Source organism: Rhineura floridana, chromosome 8 (genome assembly GCF_030035675.1).
Source record: "Rhineura floridana isolate rRhiFlo1 chromosome 8, rRhiFlo1.hap2, whole genome shotgun sequence".
Taxonomy (NCBI): domain Eukaryota; kingdom Metazoa; phylum Chordata; class Lepidosauria; order Squamata; family Rhineuridae; genus Rhineura; species Rhineura floridana.
In genome coordinates, this window is record NC_084487.1 from 81,533,677 (window position 1) to 81,558,748 (window position 25,072).

Genomic DNA, 25,072 nt, shown 5'->3' on the forward strand with positions numbered 1-25,072 from the left:
AGAGAGAGAGAAGAGAACCAGTAGTGGTCTTATCTAAGCTGCAGTCAGGCAGAAGGATTGCTGAGAGTGACAAGTTTGCAAGGACAGCAACATACAAGTAAAGCTCTGAAGAACGTGTCCCCTGTACAGCCTCGGAAAGATAACAAAATAACTGGACCTCAAAACATATACATTCATTTTAGGAGTCCATGGCCTTGTAAACAACTCTACAGGCCCACAGGTATAAAATTAGCATCTAACTGAACTTGTCTTCATTAAGCCACAACATAGGAGAGACCTTACTCGATTAGCATGTCGTGTAAGTGTTGTTTGACCTGCAAGGGAAGCAGAAATATAAATCAGCACTCCCCAAATACAAACACACATCCTCAAAAGCCATATCACAACAACAAAAAATTCTGGTACCGTCTTAATATCTGGCCTCCGATTCTTCTTTTCTTGCAGACACTGGCATGCAATTGAATACATCTGTTCAATTGATGAGATATTCCAGCTGCTCATCTTTCCATCAATGTAATCTTCAATAGTCTTTTCTTCATCTTCAATTTCCTCTTTGATAGTCAGCTGTTTGGAAGCAGAAATAGTATTACAATTATTTGAAAGGAGGTGGGAGAAAATCAGGGAAATGGAGGCTGAGATGGCAGATGAGTCCATGGGAGAGGAACCAAAGCTACCCAAGCCCTCTAAACTCATGCTAACCAGGATAGAGGCTGGGAGTGTTTTACTCCATCCCCCAACCAAATCAATTGTTTCTCTTTTTTAATACTTCCCTTTCCAGAAAATAACTATGCTAGGACCATTATGTGGCCATGTCCAAGGCCTCCTCTTCTGACCCAGTCCTGCCATATCCTGTTCTGGCCTCCATAACAGAGCAGCATATGTCAGCAACAGCAGCAGAGCTTTCTGCAGCCATACCAGGGTCTCTACACCTAAACCTGCATGATGCTCCTCTGCATCCCAATGCAAATATTTGTATCCATCATAGGTGGTGGTGGTGAAATCTCACTAGTTCCTTCACTGACTCATTCTCCCTTTATTTTTTAGTAAAAAACCATTTGCAAAGGGAAGCCTTTAAGACAAATCTCAATATAAGAATTGGCGCTCTTCACTTTTGGCTCTTTCCCTCAGATGCTTCCCAACAACGTTTGCTTATGTTTCTACCCACACTGCAGGGGCTCCAAGGGAAGTGGTGCCTTCTCAGCACTTGTGTTCCCCCACTGTGAACTTCACCCAGAAAGTTCCAAACCATGCAGGGCTCTAGGGGAACCAAGGGGCACAGCAAGCCCCATGCTCCTCCATCATAGCCTTTTTCCTGGATGTTCCAATAAAACAACCTGTGGTTTGTCTTCTAAAAGCCATAGGGTGTTCTAGCCATTGTGAATCATAAAGAATAATCAACTCAGTCCCAGTGCAAAGGTCCACCTCTGGGTTCACAGAAGAGTTCCCTTGCATCCTCTTCACCTTGGGATGGGCAGTATCTGTCCCCTGATCTCTTCCCTTTCCAACTCAGTCTCTCTCTCCTCCCTCACTAAGTCTCCAGACAGTCACCCACTGACTTATGCCCACTGACTTGGCTTCCCACATCTTCCCATTTGGTATTAGTTCCCTCTCCCTAGCATTCCTATATCAGTTGCACATTGCTCTGCCTTGTCAAGTCCTTCCCAGTTTCTTTATTTGGAAAACAGATGGATAGCTAAAACATTAGCAAACATCACAGCAGTGTACAACAATGCAATAAATGAAGACCACTAAAAAAGAAAGAAATCCAATGCTACCTCTATATGTCAAGAACAGCTAAACTTTGAGCTAAAGTTGGTCAAGCTAAAACGGTTCAACCAGAGGGAATTCTGGGAGCTTTGTTGATCCCTGGGATACTCTGCTAGAGAAGTCCAACACTTTAGTGCCAGACAGACAATCTACTAATGTCAAGAAGATGCAACTGAACCTTATCTGTTATCTCTTATCTGCTTCCTGAGATCAAAGTTAGGGAGTGTGGGTATTGCAGATCAGGACCACTGGATGGGACTGTCTAGCCCCCCTTATCTTCAAAGGAGGTGATCACAAAAGGGGAGCCTAGGATGGCTAATTGGCCCCCTTCCTGCTGTCAGCTAAACCCCATAAAAATGAAGGGTGATCCTTCAGTTATTTGTTCCCGTTCCCTTATTCCAACTACTTTGACCTGCCTGACGATGCTGCTGGGAACCAGGAGTTTACTGAAGTGAGTATAGATAGGTTAGGCTAGGTTTGTTGTATTGATTGTCTGTTTGAATCTCTCACAGTATTATGCAAATGTATCTCGTTTAGCCCGGTTGAGGGCAATCAGCTTTAAAGGAAATATAAGCTGCTTTCTTTTTGTATGTACTTTTCTTTTCTTTTAAATAAACTACCATTTTATTAATGGTGTGTATTGCTTGGGGCTTATGACTCTAAATTCAGTCCTTGATCACTGGTCGCTACTGACTACCGTCAGGTAGGTTAATGCCCTAGAGCAGAGGGTGTAACAATAGGTCTGCTCTAGAATCTCCGTTAGTGCTCTGAATTCCCCTTATTCAGAGTGGAAGCTAATAAAGGGGTGGTGGCAGTGTACTCCTTCCAGGACTGGTATTTGGGTGTAACTAATCCTGGGAAGGGAAGAGTTTGCCCGGGAAGCAGTAACCCCAGGGAATTGGGGCTGTTCTCAGCAGCAAAGAACCCCATTGGGGTGCTGAGGTCAAGGGACCCCAGGGGGGCAATCTTTGACACTATAGATTAACCAAATAATTGCCAGTTCAATCTGAATGTGCCCATATCTATTTTTGGGACAAACTGCATGACCAAGACCTCTGGATAGTTACCCTGTTGCTTAATTCCCCTCCTGGATTTTTTTTTTAATTTGCCTTCATGCACCATCTAGTTAAAAAGTCCCAGCATGTGGTCCTTGGCTGTAGTTGTATACATGTGTTGAGAAGGACATATGAAAAATGGTAGTAAATTCATAGTAAACCAAGTGACCAAGTGTTTCTTGTGGATGTCAGCTCCTGCCAGAATTCTTATTTTAACCTAGTTGAATTCTTTGACACTGTAGATTGTTCAACAGGCTTGGCATAACAACTAGATTTTCGTTTGCTGAGAAATGCAATAATGCATTTATTATAAGCATACTTCAAAAAGAAGAAATTACCAGTAACTGGGGATCCCGATTTTCATCCACAGGAGAAAGTCCTGTTATTATTTCAAGTAACACCTAGAGAAAGATGATCAAAAATAAAACAAAAAAAATTAATGCATGTCATGAGCTACCATCAGAAACAAGTGCTGCTCAGTGAAAAATTATGCTGCAATTAAAGATTTTAAAGGAAAAGCCATTTTGATTTATGAGATTTTATACCAGCCTTCACATATATTAACACTGCCACCTTTACACATATATTAGTATCCAAGTAACTTTTAAGCAGCAAGTCCAGCAAGCCAGGGCACAATTTGTGCCATGGCTCAGCATTTGTGCCTCCATACACATGAACAGTTTATTCCCAGCATCCCTGCATAACTATTTCTAAATTTCCTTTATTTATTAATCAATTTTCTATCCCATCCTTCCTCTAAAAGGACCCCAGGAGGGAATCATCAGACTTGTGATTAGGGAAGAAAGCTTCCCATGTTTGAATATGTGTCATCCAGGAAGAGGTGAAACCTCAAACCTTTTAAGGAGACATATTTAAACACAAGCAGATTCAATATTCATTCACCACAACTAAAGAATGGATCACAGTTTTCCCTGTTTGTAACAGAACATGTAGGGGCCCAGGACACTGGGGTGTTCTCCTCCAGCTTCACTGGTAGCCAGACTCTTTCTGAGAACTCAAGATTGAGCCTGAGGTTGGTATAAGAGGCACCTCTCACTTCCTAATTATAAAGCAGTTTTCCCTACCATTTTAGTGAAGGGTTGCAGGGTCTACCCTGGCTACAAGGGCAGTCCTCCTTGCCCCCCAAAACCAATTGCAAATGGACCCTTCCTGAACCTAGGGATCCCAGATGGCACTTATAGCAAGAGTCACAAAACATGCTGAGCTCTAAAAAAGTGCATTAGGAGATGGGCTGCGTATAGAAGTAGCCACTGCCCCCTACAGCACGCTGGCCTTCCATATATTGTCAGACTATAGCTCTCATCATCCCGAAACACTGGCCATATTGGCTGGGGCTGATGGAAACTGCAGTCCAGCAACATTTGGAAGTGCCCACAGTTCTCCATTTCTGCTTTAGAAACAGTCGCCCTGGACAGAAAAGAACCCGAATGACCAGAAGAATCAAAGCAACATCATTTCAGGAAAGTACCAAGGGCCAAACTAAGTGTGATACACCCATGTCAGGATCTCTCATGTGTCCTCTCCCCCCCAAAAAAAGTTTTTAATAGCAACTGCAAAGGGTAGGATCTAGATCGAGGTTACAGCACTGGGTAGGAGGATTGACACTTTCTTCCTGTGCCATTCTCCAGGATTGCTCTGCTACTAAATCTGAATTGCTCTCCCACTAAAGCAGCTACATGCCCCACCAAGGTGAGGAGAGAATGAGTACAAGATATGCAACTAAAACATTTTTCAGCTCCAAATATAAATATATACAGATATTGTTCAAAATAAAAACTATTTCCTCCATACCCTTTTGACATAAAAGCAGTAATGTAGAAACAGTAACTTTTTTTATTATCACTCACCACACCAAAGCTGAAGATATCAGATTTAGGGGTTATCTCCCCACGTAAAGCCTCTGGGGCCATATAGGCTGCTGTTCCCACTATTCTATCGGTTAGTATAGTATGTGTGAATCGTACAGATGCTCTTGCAAGTCCAAAGTCAGAGAGTTTGGGCACAAACTTCTCAGTTAGTAAGATATTTGCACTGAAAAATAGAAAGGGATGATACCCTATTGAATTATTTTCCCCAGACACACAGGTGGTGGTGCAGTAATCAAACAAAAAGGGAAGAAAGCTGTCTTTAGTTAATATTGCCAGTATTGTTATTTTGACATCCCTGTACTATTATGCCCCAAATTATATATATATATATATATATATATATATATATATATATATATATATATATATATATATATCACACTCTCTCACACACACACAGCAATAACAATCTTTACACGAATCAGTGTTGGGGGGGGGAGGGGATTGAACATAAATAAAAATGCAGTGTCCTCAAATAAATAAAAAATCCCATATTTTTATTTATTTGTTTGTTTGCTTATTATTTGATTTATAATCTGCCTTTCCTCCCAGCAGGAGCTCATTTTTAGATGAGTTTAGGGAATGCTGACAGAACAGAGGTGGGAATGTCTGTTTTTAATGCAGTAATTAGTTTTGTAGATTTTACCTTTTAACATCCCGATGAATATGGTTGTTTTCATGTAAAAAACAGATTCCATTGGATGCCCCTTGAGCAATATTACATCTTGTTTTCCAAGGAATTGGTGCTGTGTTATCCTTAAAAACCAAGAGAAAAGTGTAAGTGTGTTAGTGTTTCTCTTCATCTTATTTATTTTATCCAACAGTGTCTCAAATCAATTTATGGTACACATTTTTTTTTAAAAAAGTAGTATATAAGAAGCAAAACATTCATAGACCACTGCAGCCACAAGCACTCTGTTGCCAAAAAAACACCAAACAGCACTGATCAACTGGGCCTGTAATAGCTCCTGAGAAACCCATGTTTTCATTGCTTACAAAAACTCAGAACAGAGAACACCATGCACCTCTTAGATCCTTGATGATCCTGTCCCATTCAAAACTAGTTCTGACATTCTTCTTTGAGGTAAGATCTTGAGCAGGACCTTAGTACATGATGGCAATAAGTATCCCAAAAACTGGCCTATATTACAGCTATCAAGTACACACACAAAAAAACCAACCATGACGCTAGCCAGAAAACACTTGATTGCATTGAATTTTGGCAAGCTTTACCTTCAGGAAATATTTTTCTACTCTAAGAGAACTACCAGATACAGTTAAAGGCTCAGTCTGGACATGAATGAGCCTGTTGGGGTGCCCACCATCCTTCCATCTCCTAATCCAATGTGGCTGCAAGGACACTGGCAGCTTTCACCTACTGTTTTAAAGAAACTAGAATTTGTTATGACAAGACTGTGGAGAACACATGGTTTGTTGAGTTATGGTTTAGGAAACTGGCTTTTTTCATCAAACCATGGTTTCAACTAACTAGAGTTCTTCCCAGCTGAGACATAATGATAAAGTCTAGTTATTTTAAAACAGGAAGCGAAAGCTTCCAACCTGCTCATTGTGGCCATAATAGAGTATATAAGGGAGTGTATAAGACCAAGCAGGCTCATTCACATAACCCTAAACCCAATAGAGTACAATAGTATCTGATCCAGGCCAAATTCTTCCAGACTGCTGAAGTTATCCCCATAACCTTCTGAGAAATTAAAACAAGGGGCAATCTCATCAGGAAGAAAACTGCACATTACCCAACATGAAATAATACTGCTTCAAAGTAAACAAGGAAAAGATGACTGACACCACACCAGAACCCACATGATATACACAGTGATAAGCAGAAAATCCATCAATGTCACCATAGCATACTTGCCCGATTCTCTGGTTCCATTTGTAAAACACATTTAAAGCAGTATCACTTTAAACAGCCATGACTTCCCCCAAATAATCCTGGGAACTGCAGTTTGTAAAGCATGCTGAGAGTCCTCAGGAGACCCTTATTCGCCTCTCAGAGGTTCAATTCTCAACAAACTACAGTTCTCTGGATTCTTTTGGGAAAGCCATGACTGTTTAAAGTGGTTTGATACTGCTTTAAATGTGTAGTACAGATGGGGTCTAGTTTTGCAAAACAGGAAACATCATGTGCTCCAATGTATATACGAAGTTTCTGTGTATGCAAACTACCCTTGTCATTTCAATGAAGGGTAGCTTTGTACACACATCTCTGCAGACTCAGAGCTGTCCTGCTCGACAATCAATAGGACAGACCTATAAGAGAAAGATCCTTAGGATGAGACACTCCACACCTACACTAGAGAAGTGAATCCACATATTTCAATTTTTTCCCCTCCTAGTTTAGCAGTTTCAAAGATATTAAACCTCTAGGCACTGATAATACGCAAGTATTTCACTCACCAGACAAGCTAGTCTGTCAAGCAATGAGCCATTAGGCATATAATCACAAACTAGGCAAGGCTGATCGGAGTCATTTGAGAAACCAAATAGTTCTACTAGGTTGTCGTGCTGACACCTGTGACAAAAATAAATGGTCTTATTAGTCTGGGCTTTCATATTTTTCAGTATTTACTGTTGAGAAATTTCAAGAGGAATAAAAGAGCTCCAATGAACCTAGTCATAATCTTGATCAACAGTTAATCACGTTGACTCTTTTTAAGTTCATCTGATGGAAATAGTTTCCTTTCATGCCTATCTCAGTGGCAGAGCACTTGCTTTGCATGCAAGAACTCCTGGGTTTGAATCCCAGCATTTCCAGGTAACGCTGGGGGAAAAAACAGGGAAAGCCACTGACAATCAGTGCTGACAATACTGAGGGCCAAACTAGATGAGGTGCTACTTGGCATGCACAATCTGTTTCTTTAAAAAAGTAGCCAGCACTTGGGTGAAGGACACAAGCTAGATTGAGGCTTAGCTTAGGGGAGAGGGGCATCATCCCCTTGACTCTGCTGCAGTAAAAACGCAAATGGGGGGCGGGCGGGAGAGCCAACTACTGGCACCAGTACGAGATTCCCCCAATGCATTTATCCCCCCCCCAATTTGGATCAGGAGCATATGCCATTGAAGCATCAACACCATGGTCCTGATGCTCACCCACCCACCACACAGAGGCTACTTGTTCTAAAGAGATGCACATGAGGAATAAAGACAGGAATAACATCATAGTCGGGCCCCTAGCTATGGCCTGACACGGGACAGGGCAGATTCCATTGTTCCCATGAAAACTGTGGCATAGCAATGTTATTAGGTGTTGAAAGCCATATAAATCCTTTGAAAAGTATTTAAAAATGATATTTTATAGATCTGTAAATCAAGGATAGTTTAGTTTACATTACTGAACTGAAAACATTTAAGGTTGCAACTCTAACCCTTTTAATGAGACGTGAAGACCCACTGTAATCACAGTGGGGCATAGTTCCCAGTGGACACTTTTAGGAATGGGCTACAAGAAAGATTTGGGAAAAGTTACCTAAATATCAAAATATTTTGCGTTGTAGTTTTTTAAGTAAGAGAAATCTTCAAATTCTGCACAGATTTCCACACATTTTGCACTGACTTATGCTGTAGTTGTAAAGAGAAAACAGGTTGCCAACTTATGCCAAGCACATTTCTGCAATGGCGCTTCAAAAATGCTCAGGACTTACTCCGCCATAATTCTTATTTCTTGTTCAAACTGCTTTTTCAGGTCTTCGATACTTACATCAGTCACCTATAATGACAATTAAAATTAAGTGGACACTCAGAATTTGGGCGGAGGGAGATTAATGGCAAGGGGACCAGTTCCAGGCCAATCCCAACCACACAAATTGTTTGTACTTAATAGTGGCAAATTAACAGTAGTTACCAGAGCCAGGCCCTCAAGATTTTCCATATCTTTTAGATATTGCTCAGAAATATTCAATGAGGAATACGAATCCTAACACTGAAACAGGAAAAGCTGGCTCTGAGCCTTTAGAACGCCAACTGCAAGTGAATTCTTAGCAACTTTGCAGCAAAGGGCTTTCTTTTTGTTAACAAGTGGCCCAAGAGTTTAGTCACTGGGAAGTGCTTTCTACAAGTGGGGAGCCACAACTGAAAAGAATACCCAAGAAATTCCCCCATCCCCAAGGAACTATAGTTTGCTGACCTTGTGCAGTACACTACCAAGGGACACAAAATTATATTCTAGGATGCAGGGTGCAACCAGCAATCTACAGGAGAAACAAATCATATATAGGTTGCAATCCTAATCTCACTTACATGGGAGTAAACCCCACTGAATTCAACAGGACTTACTTCTAAGTAGCCATGGTTAAGATTGTGCTGTTTATTTGACTCACTAGTTGTTTGCTACAAAAGATTAAGGGCCAAAAAGGGATCACACACGATCAGAAACAATGCATTACAGTAAAACGATTACAATGACCTATAAGCAGATCCAGCAAAATTTTCAGTAGCAAAAAATATTTCATCAGTAAGCAGAACATTTATCATAATTCATCATGTGCCTGGGAGAAGACATAATTTTTTAGCAGGCAATGAAAGGATGTTAATGAGGGTGCCAGACAAATCTCACTGATGAGAAGCGGAGAAAATTGAAACGGCCCTCTCCTTTGTTACCACCCTCCAAATCTCCCTCCAAGGGGGCACCTGGAGGAGGGTGTCAGATGAAGACTGAAGGCTCTGGGTAGGTTCATATCAGGAGCCTCAAGTCTGAGGTTTAGCCACCCCTGCATTAGTGAACAAACGTTCTGGAAGAGCATCCCTAAACAAATTGTGGAATCAATCTTTCCAGTTCCAGAACAAAATGTTCAGAAAGCTGGGAGTTTTACATTGGAATCCTATGCATGTTTACTCAGAAGTAAGTCCCACTATGTTCAACAAGCCTTACTCCTAGGGATGTGTGCATAGGACTGCAGCCTTTGTTTCATGTTTGGTTTTAGCTTCCAGTTAGCAAAATGAACATGTCAGCATTCTATCTGACGGGTGAGGCAGAGCTCACCTGTTCTGCACAGAGGCCAGCTTACATTCATAGACTAACTAGTCACCTAAGGCTGCAAAAGAATGCATCTCCAGAACAAAATGGCTGGTGGTTTTAGATAAAAGAATTGTTAGATATTCACTTGCCTTATGAGCAGATTCATACAACCATTATGGGCATAGGTGGACCCTTGCATTTATGTCTAGGCTGGTGATCATTTGACAGTCCAAATTCAAGCATGCTTGTGGTGGCAAAATAGTCATTTGAGTGCTTTGCCACAAGCACTGTCGACGATTCTATATGCCGTTACTCAGCTCCCTTTATTGGGGCTAAGAATTTTGGCACTTGGGAATTTGAAATATTTTCCCTGATCTGCTCTTAAGGGTCACATCATACAATAGATGTGAGTCCACCCTGACTCCTACTTATGGGGCACTATTCTTCTATCAGGCAGATAAATATAGGTTGGGTATGAAGCGTAGTACATATGCGGTGTATCACTGCATGGTTTCCTGGTTGTTTTCATGCCTTAAGTTCTATTCTTTGAGAAAAACAGGTAACACACAGCACATCCAGATCATAAACATAGTAAATAGCAACCTACAGCAGTAAGTTTCTTCACTGCGACTGTTCTGCCATTACTGCATGCTTTGTACACTACTCCAAAACCTCCTTCACCAATCTTATTGCCACCAGCTGACACAGTTCGATCATCAAAGTTATTTGTAAGACTTTTCAGTTCCTCAAACGAAAAGCTTTGCAATACTGGGGAAAAAATGAACATAGCATGAGAGTAAATCTCAAATTCACTTCAGTGTCTATGAAATTTGCAATAAAAACCAGTTTAAAAAAACAAAAAACTTCAGATCCCATCACCATAAATCTTGCCATTATTTATCATCTTACAGAGGTCAGTCTTCCCTTTTCAGGAGATGCTAGCAAAAGATGAAGAGACAGCTAGATGCCAATCAGCTAGCTATTCTTATGCAGCACTGAATTAGCCAGGTGATCTATGGCTTGAGGGTTGCATGCGACCCTCAGCCCAATTTCATGCAGGTAGCAACAAGGAAGAAAAATAGGGGAAAAGAAAGTAGCGGAGAACATGGGTGTCCCACTTACCACCAGCAAACAGTCCCCAACAGATAACCCATGGTGAAATGTGGTCCTCAACAGAAAAATGGTTTGCCACCCTTGGTATACGCTCATAACCACTTATCTCAAGCTAGCAACAAGCAATGACATGGGTCTTCCTCCCCAAATGGAATATGTTCTGTTTGCTTCAGAAAATGTGATCTAACTTGGTATGTTTATATTACTTGCATTTAGTAAACAAAGCTTGCCTAAAATTACATTTGCAATTGGCATCCATACAGCCAATGAACTTATTAATGAACTTATGGAACAGAAAACTTTCAATGGAAACATAAAGCAGTTTGCCATCCCACATAATGGTAATAAATAGATATTTTAAGCTAACAGAGTGGTTAGCAGAGAATAGAGGAAAAACAGTCCAACATGATATTGAAGATGTTGCCATATTGTGACTACAGAGAGCTTCGGCTATGGGGCAGTATACAAATGCAATAAATAAATAAATAAATAAATACAGGTTGCCAAATATAATTGTCTGTCTCAGTAGTTTATAATGTTAAGATGCAACAGGCATAAAGTCTACTCACCCCAACCTTCCAGGAACTTCCTAGGAAACAGCCATCTTGGTAAGCAACTATAGATTTGCATGTTTAGGCTGTTTTTAACTGTTTTAATTATGTGTTTTTAAATAGTTGTAACCCGCCCTGGGACCTCTGAGTGAAGGGCGGGTAATTAATAATAATAATAATAATAAATCTGCCAGTCTGTTGTTGATGTTATCATCAGCAGCGTCTATTACCCACTCTTCACCCAAAGGTCCCCAGACAGGTTACAATTTTAAAATATTACATTAAAAACAACCTGAAATCCCAAAATAGGGAAGTTACTATCTCCACCTTGGATTCTCATGTGTTTCATATTACGTTCCTCAGTGCCACGTTCTACAGTACATAGATGGAATGAAGTGAAAGGTAAGATAGGAGTGATGGAAGGAATAATTGCCTACCTATATCATTAAGAGGCAAGCAACTCTGCTTTGTACTCTGGCCAGAATATACTGAACTCACGTGCCCTTTATCTGGAACCCAAAGAGGTGATACAGGTACCATTTGATTTTCATTCAGAGGCTTAGTTTCTTGTACAGGTAAGGGCACTGTAGAGTCTTCTATCATCCTTACAGAATCTGCTATGAAACAAAAAAGAGCCAAACAGGTTTTAGGTGGGAAATAGAAACTGATGTCCTTCTTATGATTTGGATTACAACACACACACGCACAGTGAGTCCAAAAGATTTGGAGGGCATGAGCTTGGTACAGAAGGCTGTCCTGTACCAAATAAAATAGTATGGAATACGTCCCCGTATAACAGTATATTGTACTCCTCCACAAAGTCCACTGGGTGCTATTTGACCATACAGAATCCAATTTCTGCATTTTAGACCGATAAGGAAGGCACTACATGATGTGCTATTTTCCCCTGCAGCAACAACAATGTGCAGCAATATAAAGTGCTGTCCCATGTGGTAGCTGTTCATGTGAACCAGTCCAGAAGTGCTTTGATGACATAGGTAATGACAACGTGTACACAGCTGGAATATTATAGAAGGTTGTATTTCAGAGGACAAGGAGACTAACGCTGCAATCCAGTACATGTCTACTCAGAAATAAGCTCCACTGGGTTTAATGGAATTTACTCCCAGGTAACTGTGTATTGGATTGCAGCTCATGTCTTTTCCTTGCCTGTCCTTTGGCTTGTGCCATTTATGTAATGTATTTTTAGGCTGCCTTTTAGGGCCAAGCCCTCAAAAGGCAGCTTGCATTATATAAATACAAGATATATGTATTACACTGCCCACTGGGAGGAAGGACAGGATATAAATTTATTAAATAAATAAAAAATAAAGTTATGTTGTGGTTTTCCCTGTTGAGATTCATTATTTTTGTCAAGTTTTCTGGGGGTGCTACAGATCTTTAGCGCTGAATCAGTTTCTCATGTGGTTACATCTCAATTGTGGAATTGTATCAAAATCCTTTCCATTAAATCAAAGTGTTTTATATGTGTGTCTTAGTTATTAACCAAATTAAAGATTTCACATGCAAAAAAAAGGAATTAAAATATGTAATCTGAAAAGACAAATTATTAAAAGCTACTATTTAGAAGAAATAAAAAGAAAACACCTATTTCCTCTTTAAATACATCCCAGAGATACTATGCAGATCAAAATTACCTGGAAGTAAAAGTCTGGCTGGCGCCAAAAACTGATTTCTGATCAGCAAGTCTACCAGATCGCCAACAGTACAATTTAATGTCCCCCAGTCAAAAAGTAATTCACAGGTGGGGCTCTTCCCTACTTGTTTTAATGCTTCAAATCGCCTTTAAAATTAAAAGAAAGACAATTTTTTTTGAAAACACAAATGACATAAAAAACAAGACATGGAAAATGAAAAGTGGTATCAGACTATCAATTGTATCCATGCATTTTTAAGATTTTGTAGTTTTAACTTATTTTTCATTTCACTGTATTGCGTCTCTTGTATACTGCTTAGAGGCTATTGTAATTAAGCAGTATATAATTGTGGAAATAAATAATAAATGAAATAAAGATTAAAATGTTTTATCAGTAGAAATATAGCTTGCATTACATATTTCACCTTAAATGCACCTTTGCTGCAAGCTTCTTGCTATGCCATCTTCTAAGATTAAATGGGTGACATCATTCCAATAGCTATGTAATGCTGGGGGATCTGAATCTCCTGTCTCCAGTAATTCAAAATCCATCAGTTTAGCAATAGCACAGCCTGCCACAGTGGTAAGGAGGAAACACCCACAATGCTGAGGTGATAGTATAGCATGAAAGCTGTAGTGCTACGGCAGGGATGGCAGAAGGGAGACACTAGCTCAAGGGTGGACTGCTGGTCAGCTTCTGGTGACAATCTAGAACCTGCTGGTTGTCAAGATTGCCCGACATCCAAACTGAAGACCCAGGTGGTATATGGAACGAACAGGACCACAAAAAACACAGAGCTACTGTGTTTGGATACTGGAAATGTGGCATGATTGATACAGACTTTTGTCACTTATTATGGAGTTGCCCAAAAGTTCAAAGTTGTTGGGGTTACATTACACAAATAACTGAACAAATAGCAAGTACTAGTTTAAGATCTAATGAAATAATGATTCTATTAAATTTCATAACAGATGTACTAAACAAAGAATGCATAAAACTGATGGTAAGTTTTCTGATAGCTGCTAGAATTGTACTTCTTTTGTTGTGGAAGAATGGCTCCTTCAACTATTAGAAATTGCGTATGTGGACAGATTAATATAGTTTTTAGATAACATAGTAATCTGTCCATATGTGCAATTTCAAATACTAGAAGGAGCCATTATCTCGCGGTTGAGACAAGCTACACAAATAAAGTTTTTGCCCCTTAAAGTGGCACTTTTGTTAGGTACTGGAATCAATTTCTAGTGGATTTGGAAAACTAGGTATGTTTGTATTTAGACAATGGCAAACTGCGTTACCGTACATTTAATTTTTAAAAAAGCTTTTTATGTCAAGAGACAAAACCCATTAAATCCTAAATTGTTCAGTTCATGTACAAGTTAATTATACAGCAGTATTTCCCCCTTGGCACTAGTACACTACCTTATATGCATTTGGCTGTATCTGTTTGCACCAGAAGACTCTTTTATATCTACTGCTAATTTCTTCCATCCATCCTGTGGATCAATAAAATCAGCCAGTTGCCTCATCATACCATAGCCAAGGCAGCGCACATATGTTGAAGGAGTTATGGAGGAGGTGCTCATCTCCGAATCCTAACAAATGCAAAACAAATAGTTTTCAAATATTCTTTTATTTGAAGATGTAAAGTCATAGAATAATAGAATAGTAGAGTTGGAAGGAGCCTATAGTCCAACCCCCTGCGCAATGGAGGAATCCAAATCAAAGCATTCCCAACAGATGGCTGTCCAGCTGCCTCTTGAATGCCTCCAGTGTCAGAGAGCCCACTACCTCTCTAGGTAATTGGTTCCATTGTCGTATGGCTCTAACAGTTAGGAAGTTTTTCCTGATGTCCAGTCAAAATCTGGTTTCCTGCAACTTGAGCCCATTATTCCATGTCCTGCACTCTGGGACAATCAAGAAGAGATCCTGGCCCTCCTCTGTGTGACAACCTTTCATGTACTTGAAGAGTGCTATCCTATCTCCCCTCAGTCTTCTCCAGGCTAAACATGCCCAGTTCTTTCAGTCTCTCCTCATAGGACTTGGTTTCCAGTCCCCTGATCATCCTTGTTGCCCTCCTCTGAACCTGTTCCAGTTTGTCTGCATCCTTCTTGAACTGCGGAGACCAGAACTGGATGCAGTACTCAAGATGAGGCCTAACCAGTGCTGAATAGAGGGGAACTAATACTTCACGCGATTTGGAAACTATACTATAAGTCAACAACGTGGTCCAGTTTTCTTGGGGTTTTATCCACTTGTCATACATATAGGTCTTTCACTTTCATGGGCCCCTACTGGACTGGCAAAAATATTTATTCATTAGAGCCTCTCTCTTCCTAGTTACATTTTTAAGGAGGCAAACAGGCAATCTCACTTCTTTTTGTTGGAGGGTTAGGGAAGCCTTGTAAATAAGATCAGAAAAGTTACTAGTCTATAGGTTTGTTTTTTACCTAGACTAGTAAGTGGGCAGTAACCTGTATTTCCATGCTGGCCATGGAAGAGGTATGCCCACTCCTCTGTGGCCAGTGTGGAAATGCAACATACTAGCCTCTTAATACTCTAGGGGGGGGGAAATCTCCCATCAAAAATGCTAGCATAAGAAGGCCAGAGAGCTTCATTCTAAAACCATTCAGGGCTGAGGCACCTGCTCATTGGCGTGCATAAAATTCCTTTTTGCCTGTGGCTACCAGTCAACCTGTTATAGAACTAGAATCACCATAGGACTAAGAAGGATGTCATTCTCCTTGCCCCCCAAAAAGGGTCCTGTCCCAAGATCTCAGCAAGTACTTTTGATCAAACCTTCTTATAGCACACTACTGTAAATCATAGTCTCAAGGGTTTAAGTTCTGTTATGCTGCTCTGTTAACACTGTTTTTAGAGATCTAATTTTTTTAGATGTTTTAATTATGGATTGTTAATATTGCACACCTCTGGGTCTTTAGGAGGAAAGGCGGTATATGTTCCTACGTTAGGGGGCAGAATCGGTAAAACGCAAAATCAAGCAGGCATTACCAAGCGGTGCCCGTTATGAGAAAACACTTTCTGTGCACAATTTGCTAAAGGATGGCAGAATAACTCCTTGTAGAGAACAAAAGCCCTATTTCTTCGGAAGCTCCCTGATCGGTATTCTCAGGTAGCTGGAAACATACCAGCAATGAATGAATCACTTTACACTCTTTAATTATGCCAGTCTCAATAACATTAGCCCATTCATAAGAACAAGTGGTAGACTTTTTTACCCTTCCCTTTTCAAGACTATTAAGAGAAGCAAGGGCTCTAATCCGGTTTAGCGACGATGCGCACAGGCAGAGCCAAACAATGGCAGTTATGCCATATTTGTTCTGTCCGGACCAAACAATATCCTCGTTCATAAAACTACATAGTCGGGACTTCACGAGTCTCAAATGAGCCCAAGACAGGGAAGAAAGACCAGCTCACCCTCCGAGCGCCCCCGCAGAGAATCAGCCACCGCTCAACGAGGACTCCCTTCCGAGCCACCGAAAGAAAAGCGCATCCTCACTCGCCCCGCCCACCAACATCACCATTTTACTCAATCTGGGAACTTCCTATCGGCCGCTTTCCTCTCTAGCGTCTTTGGCTCGCAGTAGCTCCCTCCCATCGCCACTTCAGAATTCTACGCATGCGCCTTAAGCCTTCCTAAACAGGCTCAAGAAAGCGAAGAAGACTCTTTTCTACAAACCGGGAAAAAAAGGTACCAGGAAGGCGGTGGACACTTCGCTACACTTTAGTCCGCTCTCAGAATGTGTGTCGCTTTCTGACTCGTATGTCTTAAGCAGCTGCTCTGCACAGTTTTTCTTCCAGCTTTGGGCGGTAATGGTACAGTCTGCTTCTCTTTTTCTAATACTGTAGTTCTTTTCCTTGCTTGCTGTTGGCTCCACCCCTGTTATGATAGAGATGGTATGTTCTGCTTGCCTCATCCCGCCCCTTTAGTCCCTCCTCTTCTGTGCAGCTGATGGAAGATTCCTTCCAGTCTCACTACTGTCGTCGCCAGGTGTTCTTCTGAGACTCCTAATCCTATTCATGTTTACCAAGGAGTTTCCAATGAAGCTGGAAATCGCACCAGCAGCGGGGATTCGGTGCTGTAAGCCCACGACTTCCTGCCCCGCTGCCTAAAAAGAACACAGGGACATAGGAATCTTCTTTGGAGTGAGTCAGACTATTGGTCCATCGAGGTCAGTGTTGTCTATACACTTGACTGGCAGTGGCTGTCCAGGCAGGGGATGTTCCCAGCCTTACCAGGAGATTAAACCTGGGACCTTCTGCGTGCAAGGCAGATGCTCTACTACTAATGTACGGTCCTTAAGAGAGGATGAGTGAACAAAGAGAGGGGGAATGGGGAACCTGTAAGCTCGCAGACTGCAACTCCCAGCTGGTACAGCCAATGCTCAGGGGTGATGGTAGTTCTACTCCAACAACATCCCGAGGGCAGCACGTTCCCCATCACTGATGTAGAGCCTTCTAAAGGGAGATGCTTGACTACCAATGGCAAACAACAGCAGTCACTTCATGCAGCCATCACTTGCCCAGTCCCTTCCATCATTGTCACTCAGACTTGGGCAGTGCAGGCCTTGGGGATGGGGCTTTTTGCTGTCCCACAGTGGGGCTGCTCTTGCAGGATTGCTAATCCCCCCCTCAGAAGTATAGTAGGAGGAAAGGTAAGGCAAGAGATAATTAGAATGGGGGGGTGGCTTCTTCTGATTGCTCACCTGTTCTGTCTCTCAATCTCTTCTCTTTCTGGGCTGTTCTTTGTGCCTGGTCACATTCTTTCATTGGCATGATGGTGGGGAGGATGCAAGATGTGCTAGGCACCAAATGACCAAGCAAGTGAGTAAAAGCAGTGGCGTTGCCATCTTCTTGCAGTAGTAGCCACCACCTCTGTTTGCTCTCTGTCTCCCTTTCTGAGTGGAGTAGGTCCAATCCTTGTTGCTATGCAATGAGTTCTGGTCAAGCAAGGTAGTGATGTCACTACTTTCTTGCTTGCACTGATGGTGGACCTGGGCCTGGCTATGCCACCGATGCCACATCCACACCAGACATTTATTCCACATTAAACAGTCATAGCTTCCCCTAAAGAAGTGTAGTTTGTGAAGGATGCTGAGAGTTGTTAGGAGACACCCTATTCCCCTCACAGAGCTACAATTCCCAGAATTCTCTGGGAAGACGGCTGACTATTAAACCACTCTGGCATTGGAGCTCTGAGGGGAACAGGTAAAGGTAAAGGTGTCCCTGCACTTGTAGTGCGAGTCGTTTCCGACTCTTAGGGTGACGTCTTGTGACGTTTACTAGGCAGACCCTATATATGGGGTGGGATTGCCAGTTCCTTCCCCGGCCTTTCTTTACCCCCCAGCATATGCCGGGTACTCATTTTACCGACCACAGATGGATGGAAGGCTGAGTGGACCTTGACCCCTTTTACCGGAGATTCAACTTCCTCCTTCTGTTGGAATCGAACTCCGGCCGTGAGCAGAGCTTTCGGCTGCATTACCGCCGCTTACCACTCTGCGCCACAGAGGAGGTCAGGAGTCTCCTAATAATAACACTCAGAACCCTTCACAAACTATACTTCCCAGGATTCTTGGGGGGAAGCCATACTTGTTGAAAGTGGAATAAATGACTGATGTGGATATGGCCCGTGAGAGAAAGAGAGCAAGCAAGCAGACAGAGAGCTGTCTCTATGGCCCAGTCTGAGAAAGACAGAGAGGATGGCCAAGGAGATGAAGGTAGAGGTTTCTCACACAAGACAGCTCCACTAGTTTTGCTTCTCCCCATCATACCACCCAAAGAGAGAGGACGAGTGGAAAGAGGTGGCAGCAGCTTCCCTACCCGTTCACCTCCACTCTCTGGACCCAGGCGATGAACCCAGTCCTTACTGTTGTAGCTGTCACAGTGAAATGACAATGAGCAGTTTGGAGTCAGTGGTAGCTGTTCCTTGCAATCACAACTCATTTATCTCCTTTTGCGGGCACAGGAGCAGCAACTGCTGTGTGCCACCTGCCATCTAGTGAGGAGATGTTGGTAATATTCTTCCTGTGCATAACACAGAGAACATGTAAAGCCAGAAGAGGGCACCCTTCTGGGAGCTGCTGCTCTGTAGCAGTAGCTGACCACAGCTAATGGGTCCTGCTGTGGCACTAAGCTATCAGCAGCTGTCCCAAGATGCCGATGCCAGCCCTGCTCAAAGCACTTTTTTCTGTTTCCTTGTTATATACTGTATGCAGTTCACGGAATTACAGGTATGTTTCAGTAGAGGGCAGTGTGAGGCGTCCTTCCCTGGCTCTCCCTGTCAGGTTCCTACCTGCTCGTGGTTACTGCCTGTCTCTAGGCACCACCAGGGACTCCACCAGTCCGGACCGCTCTCTCTTATGATTTCTCTCCCCGCTCTAGCACAGATCTCAACAGATCCCCCTTCTAGGCAACCACCAGTAACGTCCCAATACTAGTATTCCCAGAGACTCTGAATACTGGTATTGTTATTCTCTTCACCGCTACCACCATTTGTTACAGTTCCCCTTCAGCCTTGGTCATTACCTTACCCTCCTTTCTGGTCTGTGAAACCCCAGCCAAGGATCAGGCCTTTGGTAAACCAAATTAAGTATTTATTACAGATAACAAAGCTAACAAGATTAACAAGATTTCTTCTTAAGGCACATAAGCATATGGTTTTACTCAATACTAATCCGAACTCCACCTCCCTCCTTCTTCACTCTCTCCTGGCAAACAACTCTCTCAAACCCCACCAAGCAATCCACTCTTTCTCTTCTCCTCCCCAGATTCCACTATTTACCACCTCACATTCCCCCAGATTTACCTGTCATCCTTTCATTTATACTGTCAGCCATTTTAAACATTCAGCCAATCATCAAGCATTCTATTGCCCATTCACTCCCCCTCCTCTTTCACTACTTACCATGTATACTCTAAACAACCAGCACTTACCATATATACACTAATATATAGGAACATCACAGGCAGCAGTGAGCATTTCCCAGTTGCCTTTTATATTAAGACCACTAAGCCTTTAATGCTAAGCAAAAGATCCTGTTTATACATCCATCCTTCAAACATATTTTTTGCTTAAGATTTTGGCATTGGTACTATATACAGTGGAAAGCCAGTGTGGTGTAGTGGTTAAGGTGTTGGACTATGACCTGGGAGACCAGGGTTCGAATCCCCACACAGCCACGAAGCTCATTGGGTGACCTTGGGCCAGTCACTGCCTCTCAGCCTCAGAGGAAGGCAATGGTAAACCCTCTCTGAATACCGCTTACCATGAAAACCCTATTCATAGTGTTGCCATAAGTCACAATCGACTTGAAGGCAATCCATTTCATTTTCACTATATACAGTAGATTTTTAAATTGAACCAATCTGTTTAAAATTAAGAAATGAATGTAAACGCTTGCCTCCAAATTTAACTTCTCCTGGTCTACACCCTGTCAGCAATATATACACACACATGCACAGAGAGTGAGAGCGAATGTATGTAATTCTGTGAGAGTTGACTCAATCTTTTTCTTTTTCCAGGCTGTATAATATTGGAATGGAAGAAGATTCTGACAGGCCGGTGACGCTCCACTTTTGCACATACATGAATGATCATATTGGCTTCTGCGGCAGCATAAAAACATTCCCAAGTGACTTTGTAGTGACAGAAATTAATACATTTGGGCAGTTAGTTAATGAGACTTCCACAGATTCTCTTCATAAATCTTGTGAGAACCTGTCAGAACAAACTGAGGTCTGTCAGCAGGATTCCAAAAGGCTGAGACTGAGTCCTTCAGAACTGTGTACAGATGAAAAATGCACTACAGTTCAAGAAGATGGTTTTCACTATGACTTAGGATGCATGCCTTCCTCTGCTGGAGACAGTGAAGACTATAAAGCTGATAGTGAACCTGAATGCCACTTTGACAAAGCTGTTACACTGGATTCCTTATTGGCTAAGCCTATAAGAGAGCGACTCAGCCAGTTTGCTTGCCAGGTAAAAGACATGTGGGATTCTAAATCTGAACAAGTACTGCCTCCGGATGAATTCTTTCTTGGTCCAGTTCATGACAAGAAGGTTCGAGCCAGCTTGCATAGTGCCATCAGACAGGAATACCCTTTCTTGGTCACTGTTACAAAATGTGGCGAGATTATTGTAAAGGCAAACCAGGACTACCAAGAACTCTGCCATTTGGTGTCTGAAGAGGAAGCATGTGCTTTTCTACGGTTTTTAGATGCCAAACTAAAACAGTCAAAGTTTGCTTTTAGACCTGATGGAGATAAGGAACACCGTACAATGGTTCACCATTTTATAAGTAAAAAATTTGGGAAGCTTGTGGAAACCAAGTCTTTTCCTGACTCTCAGCAAAAAGTTGTCATTATGGTACGGTTTCGTGAGAAAAGTGGCTCAAAGAAAAGGGCAGCTGCTGACAGTGGGATGAAACAAGAAATTTACACAGGTAAGTGCAACAACAAATTTGTCACTGTCTTGGAAGAGAGTGCCCTCAGAATAAACCATCCTATAAGAGAAAAGCATGTCATATTCTTTCTCAATGAAATTTGCATAAGTGAGGTCAATACTTGTTAAGAAGACCTGCATCACAATAAGCTGGTTCACCCTTAACATTATGGTTTAACAAGCACAAGCACTTTGCTCCTCCCACACTCCTATAGGGGAAGAAACAAACCAGAGTCTAGTTTATAATGATGTGTGAACGCGGCTTATGCGGGTTTATGTTTGTTTCAACCATCTTGGCTTCCACTTGTGGTTTGTTTGGAGAGCAACAAATAATCCCAGGGTCACACATCACAACAAGCCAGACTGCTTTGTTCCTGTCTTATTTCCTTTCCCATGTGACACAGTCAGAAATGGGGGAGGAGCAAAGTGCTTGTGCTCATTAAACCATAATTTATTTTAAACTATGGTTTAACATTGGATGTGAGCCAGGCCTATTAAGTTGTATTGGGGGATCAATCCTGTTCCAATAAATTACACTGGGGTGTATCCAAGGATATCAATCAACTCATGGTAAGAGTTCTATCAGCGGACCAAGAAAGGATGTAATTTTCAGCTATTTCCCCTTCCACTGCCTTAATCTGCTCTGGTGGGTTCCCCAATTCTCTGGAGCATAATTGGGGTGGGTGGGAGCTGCCAGAGGCAGGAAATTGCCAAAAAGAATTTCCTTCCCTATTCCACTGAGGGATACAAGCTATTTTCAGAAAATCAGAATGCCTTCAGATAGATTTGTGTAAAAAGTTTGTGCATATGATAAGCTGAATACTGTCACCCTTCTCCAGAAAAGGAAATATGCAGGAGCAGCTTGCCTGGTGAGGTTCAGCCACAGCATCAGTCTCCTGGCAGCAGCATCATTGCCATTTATCAAGAGGCGGAGGGACCAAGTGGTAGTGCGCTTGGGGCTGTGCAGGTGCACTGGAGGAAGTGCCAGATTGACTCTGCTGGTGTGCAGTCCCAACCTCACCCCTCCTTCTACCAGTAAGCAGTGGTGACACTGCTATCAGGAGGCTATTGTTTTAGCTCCACCCCACCAGGAGAGCCACTCTTGGAGATATGTGTGCAAATTTCCACACTAGTTTAGAAACCACATATATGGGGAAAGGGACCCTGAAGCCTCATTTTATTTTGGCCATCATCCTGCAATTGGTAATGTAGAGCAGGGGTAGTTCTATATGATGCTTTCCAATTGTTGCTGGACTGCAATGCCCATTGTCCCATGGTGGCTGGAGCTGATGGCAGTTGTAGTCCAGCAGCATTTGGAGGACACCACATTGACTATTGCTGCTGCAGAGGCAAGGATATCATTTCTGCAAAGTGTTCATCATATAGTGTGGAGTAAAATGTGTTACTACTTTGTTTGTAAACTATGGTTGTATATGGACATCAGCAATAACTTTGCTACTGTATTTGATAAAGTTTAGAGACTACTTAAGCCAAGGAATGTTTCAACATCAGCTAGTTTTAGTTCCATTAATCTCAGCAGAACAAAGTTTAATCAGTAAAGACCCTAGTTTTCCAGACCTCTCACTGGATGCCTACCCTATCATATGAATAGATCTTGCACTTGCACAGCCCTTTGAGGGACGCCATTCATGTTCTGAAGGCAAAGCATTCCACTTGGATGCACTGAATCTGTAATGCCGTTATTGCAGCTTTTACTCTCCGGAAAGATAACCTGGAAACGCTTGAAGCAATTAGTTACTTGTCTTCTGAACTTGGTGTGCTTCCTTCAGACTTCAGTTACACAGGCATTAAAGACAAGAAGGCCATTACATACCAAGCAATGGTTGTGAAGAAGGTGACTCCTAAAAGGTATGGAAGATTTATGATACTTTAGCATCAGTATTTAACTAAAACTCTGGTTATCTTTTTTTAAATTTAGATCTTCTGTTAAAGTTTACAGATTAAAAAGAAGTTCCATTTTGTTTTGATTTCTTAACATTTGAAACAACATGGAAAGTTAGAATACGATTTACTACTCTTAAACTTTAACATGTACCTATCGTTTGGAATTAATTCCCCTTAAAAATTGCATAGGCACCATCTCTATTGTCTTTTTTTTGCCTACTGAAGACCTTCCTCTTTTAACAAGTCTTTTAAGTACAGACTTTTATCCCAGTCTGCATCTGTTTTGGAATCGTTTGTAAGATGTTTTGGTTGTAGGGTGTTTTCATTGGCTGCATGTGGGAGTGTTTTGTTTTATTATTTTGTTTTTATAGCATGATATATTTGTTTTTGTTTTTAAGTTGCTTGGAGGCCTTTGGGTAACAAGTGATTGATCAATCTAATAATAAGTAGTAGTAGTATTGTTTTATCACTTGTTTGCTGCTGTGGACTACTTTGGGGAGGAAGGGTGGGATATAAATGTAATCATAAATAAATAAAATAAAAATAGTGTCTGCTGCCACGGCAGCAAAGTGTCAATGGCACATGTGCTCTTGAGGGCCGCCTTGTCCGCTGTGCATCTCTATGCTTCCTCAGATCAAGGCATTGTTGGGTGAGAGGCTTCTGCACACCCCACCCTGTTGGGTGTGCAGCAACAGAACAAAAGAGGGAGGAGCTCAATGTGCAGGGATGGTTTGTGGAGCAGCAGTAGCTGTGCTTCAAGTGACAAGAGTATTTTGCACCAGCCTTGGCTATCCACCCCCAAAAGCGGTATGTCAGCTCCTTCTTGGAAACAGCCTTATACTGTAAAAGTGAAAGTATACTGTAGAACAGAGGTGAGGAGCCTCAGGCCCAAGGGCCAAATACAGCCCTCCAGGCTTCTCTGTCCATCTCTCAGGGTTCTGCCCATGGCACACCTTTCACTGGCCCTGCTCTGCAGCTCCCTCTAGTGATTTTAACTTGTTTGGAATTTGCCCTTGTACTGTGTTAATGCCTCCTGTTTGCCTCTCTTGCGTGTGGAGAGTGTGGGTACCCTCTTTTGGTGTATGCCAGACATTGGTATGCAGCCCCTGGAAGGTTACCCACGAGACAATGTGGCCCTCAAACTGAAAAAAAAGGTTTCCCATCCCTGCTATTGAAGAAAACTGCATGCCATAAAAATGACTTCAGAGCCAGCGTGGTTGGACTCATAAGCATGTTTCCTTGACTAACATTAACAGAGAAATAATTTCTCTTCTTGTCAAAGTATTTAGTTAATACTTGAGGAACATGTGGGCTTGGATGTTTATTCTACAGCTAGACATGCAGCAAAATGGTGAAGTGTTTCTCACCTTAAAGATGTTTTCACAGTTAATGGGCTGAACTTTTAATTTACATTCTCATAGTTCTGATCCTCAAGAATCTGTTGTTCATCAAAGAGAAATTTTGTACTGCAACACTCTCTAAACCATAATGACTCTTTCTTTGTCAGCCTTACAAAAATAAACTCTTAGGACCATTTCTTTCTTTGGGTGTGTAATGTACATGCTTATAATTGAAAACACAGCTAACAGTTCAAATATCTGACCTTGAAGTGTTCACTTAATCTTTCAGTGCTAACATATGTAAAATCCCCATTCAAGCTAAGGAAATGCTTTTCCAAATAGAACTGCCACA

General features: G+C 41.9%; 2 protein-coding genes across 10 annotated transcripts in view; one reads left to right on the plus strand and one right to left on the minus strand.

The window, feature by feature from the left end:
- IRAK4 (interleukin 1 receptor associated kinase 4) lies at positions 1–16,964 on the minus strand. Of its 4 annotated transcripts, none has more exons than XM_061639918.1 (12): positions 16,728–16,964; positions 14,434–14,606; positions 13,012–13,157; positions 11,791–11,967; positions 10,297–10,457; positions 8,377–8,441; positions 7,133–7,247; positions 5,358–5,467; positions 4,691–4,874; positions 3,161–3,223; positions 406–564; positions 1–314 (listed from the first exon to the last, which is right to left on the minus strand). In XM_061639918.1, exons 1-12 carry the CDS (start codon positions 16,947–16,949, stop codon positions 279–281), a joined length of 1,611 nt encoding a protein of 536 aa, XP_061495902.1. In that variant the 5' UTR covers positions 16,950–16,964; the 3' UTR covers positions 1–278. The 4 variants fall into 4 exon arrangements, with proteins under 4 accessions (XP_061495902.1, XP_061495901.1, XP_061495904.1 ...); XM_061639917.1 differs by having other exon boundaries at positions 11,791–11,970; XM_061639920.1 differs by having other exon boundaries at positions 11,791–11,970; positions 16,712–16,812.
- The window catches only part of PUS7L (pseudouridine synthase 7 like), a 26,552-nt gene continuing 18,059 nt past the window's right edge, over positions 16,580–25,072 (plus strand). Inside the window, exons 1-3 of one of the 6 annotated variants that reach the window (XM_061639912.1) lie at positions 16,580–16,723; positions 20,557–21,476; positions 23,185–23,344. In XM_061639912.1, the coding sequence (XP_061495896.1) occupies positions 20,573–21,476; positions 23,185–23,344 (1,064 nt within the window). In that variant the 5' untranslated portion in view covers positions 16,580–16,723; positions 20,557–20,572. The other 5 variants (XM_061639914.1, XM_061639915.1, XM_061639916.1 and 2 more) reach the window with 5 other exon arrangements.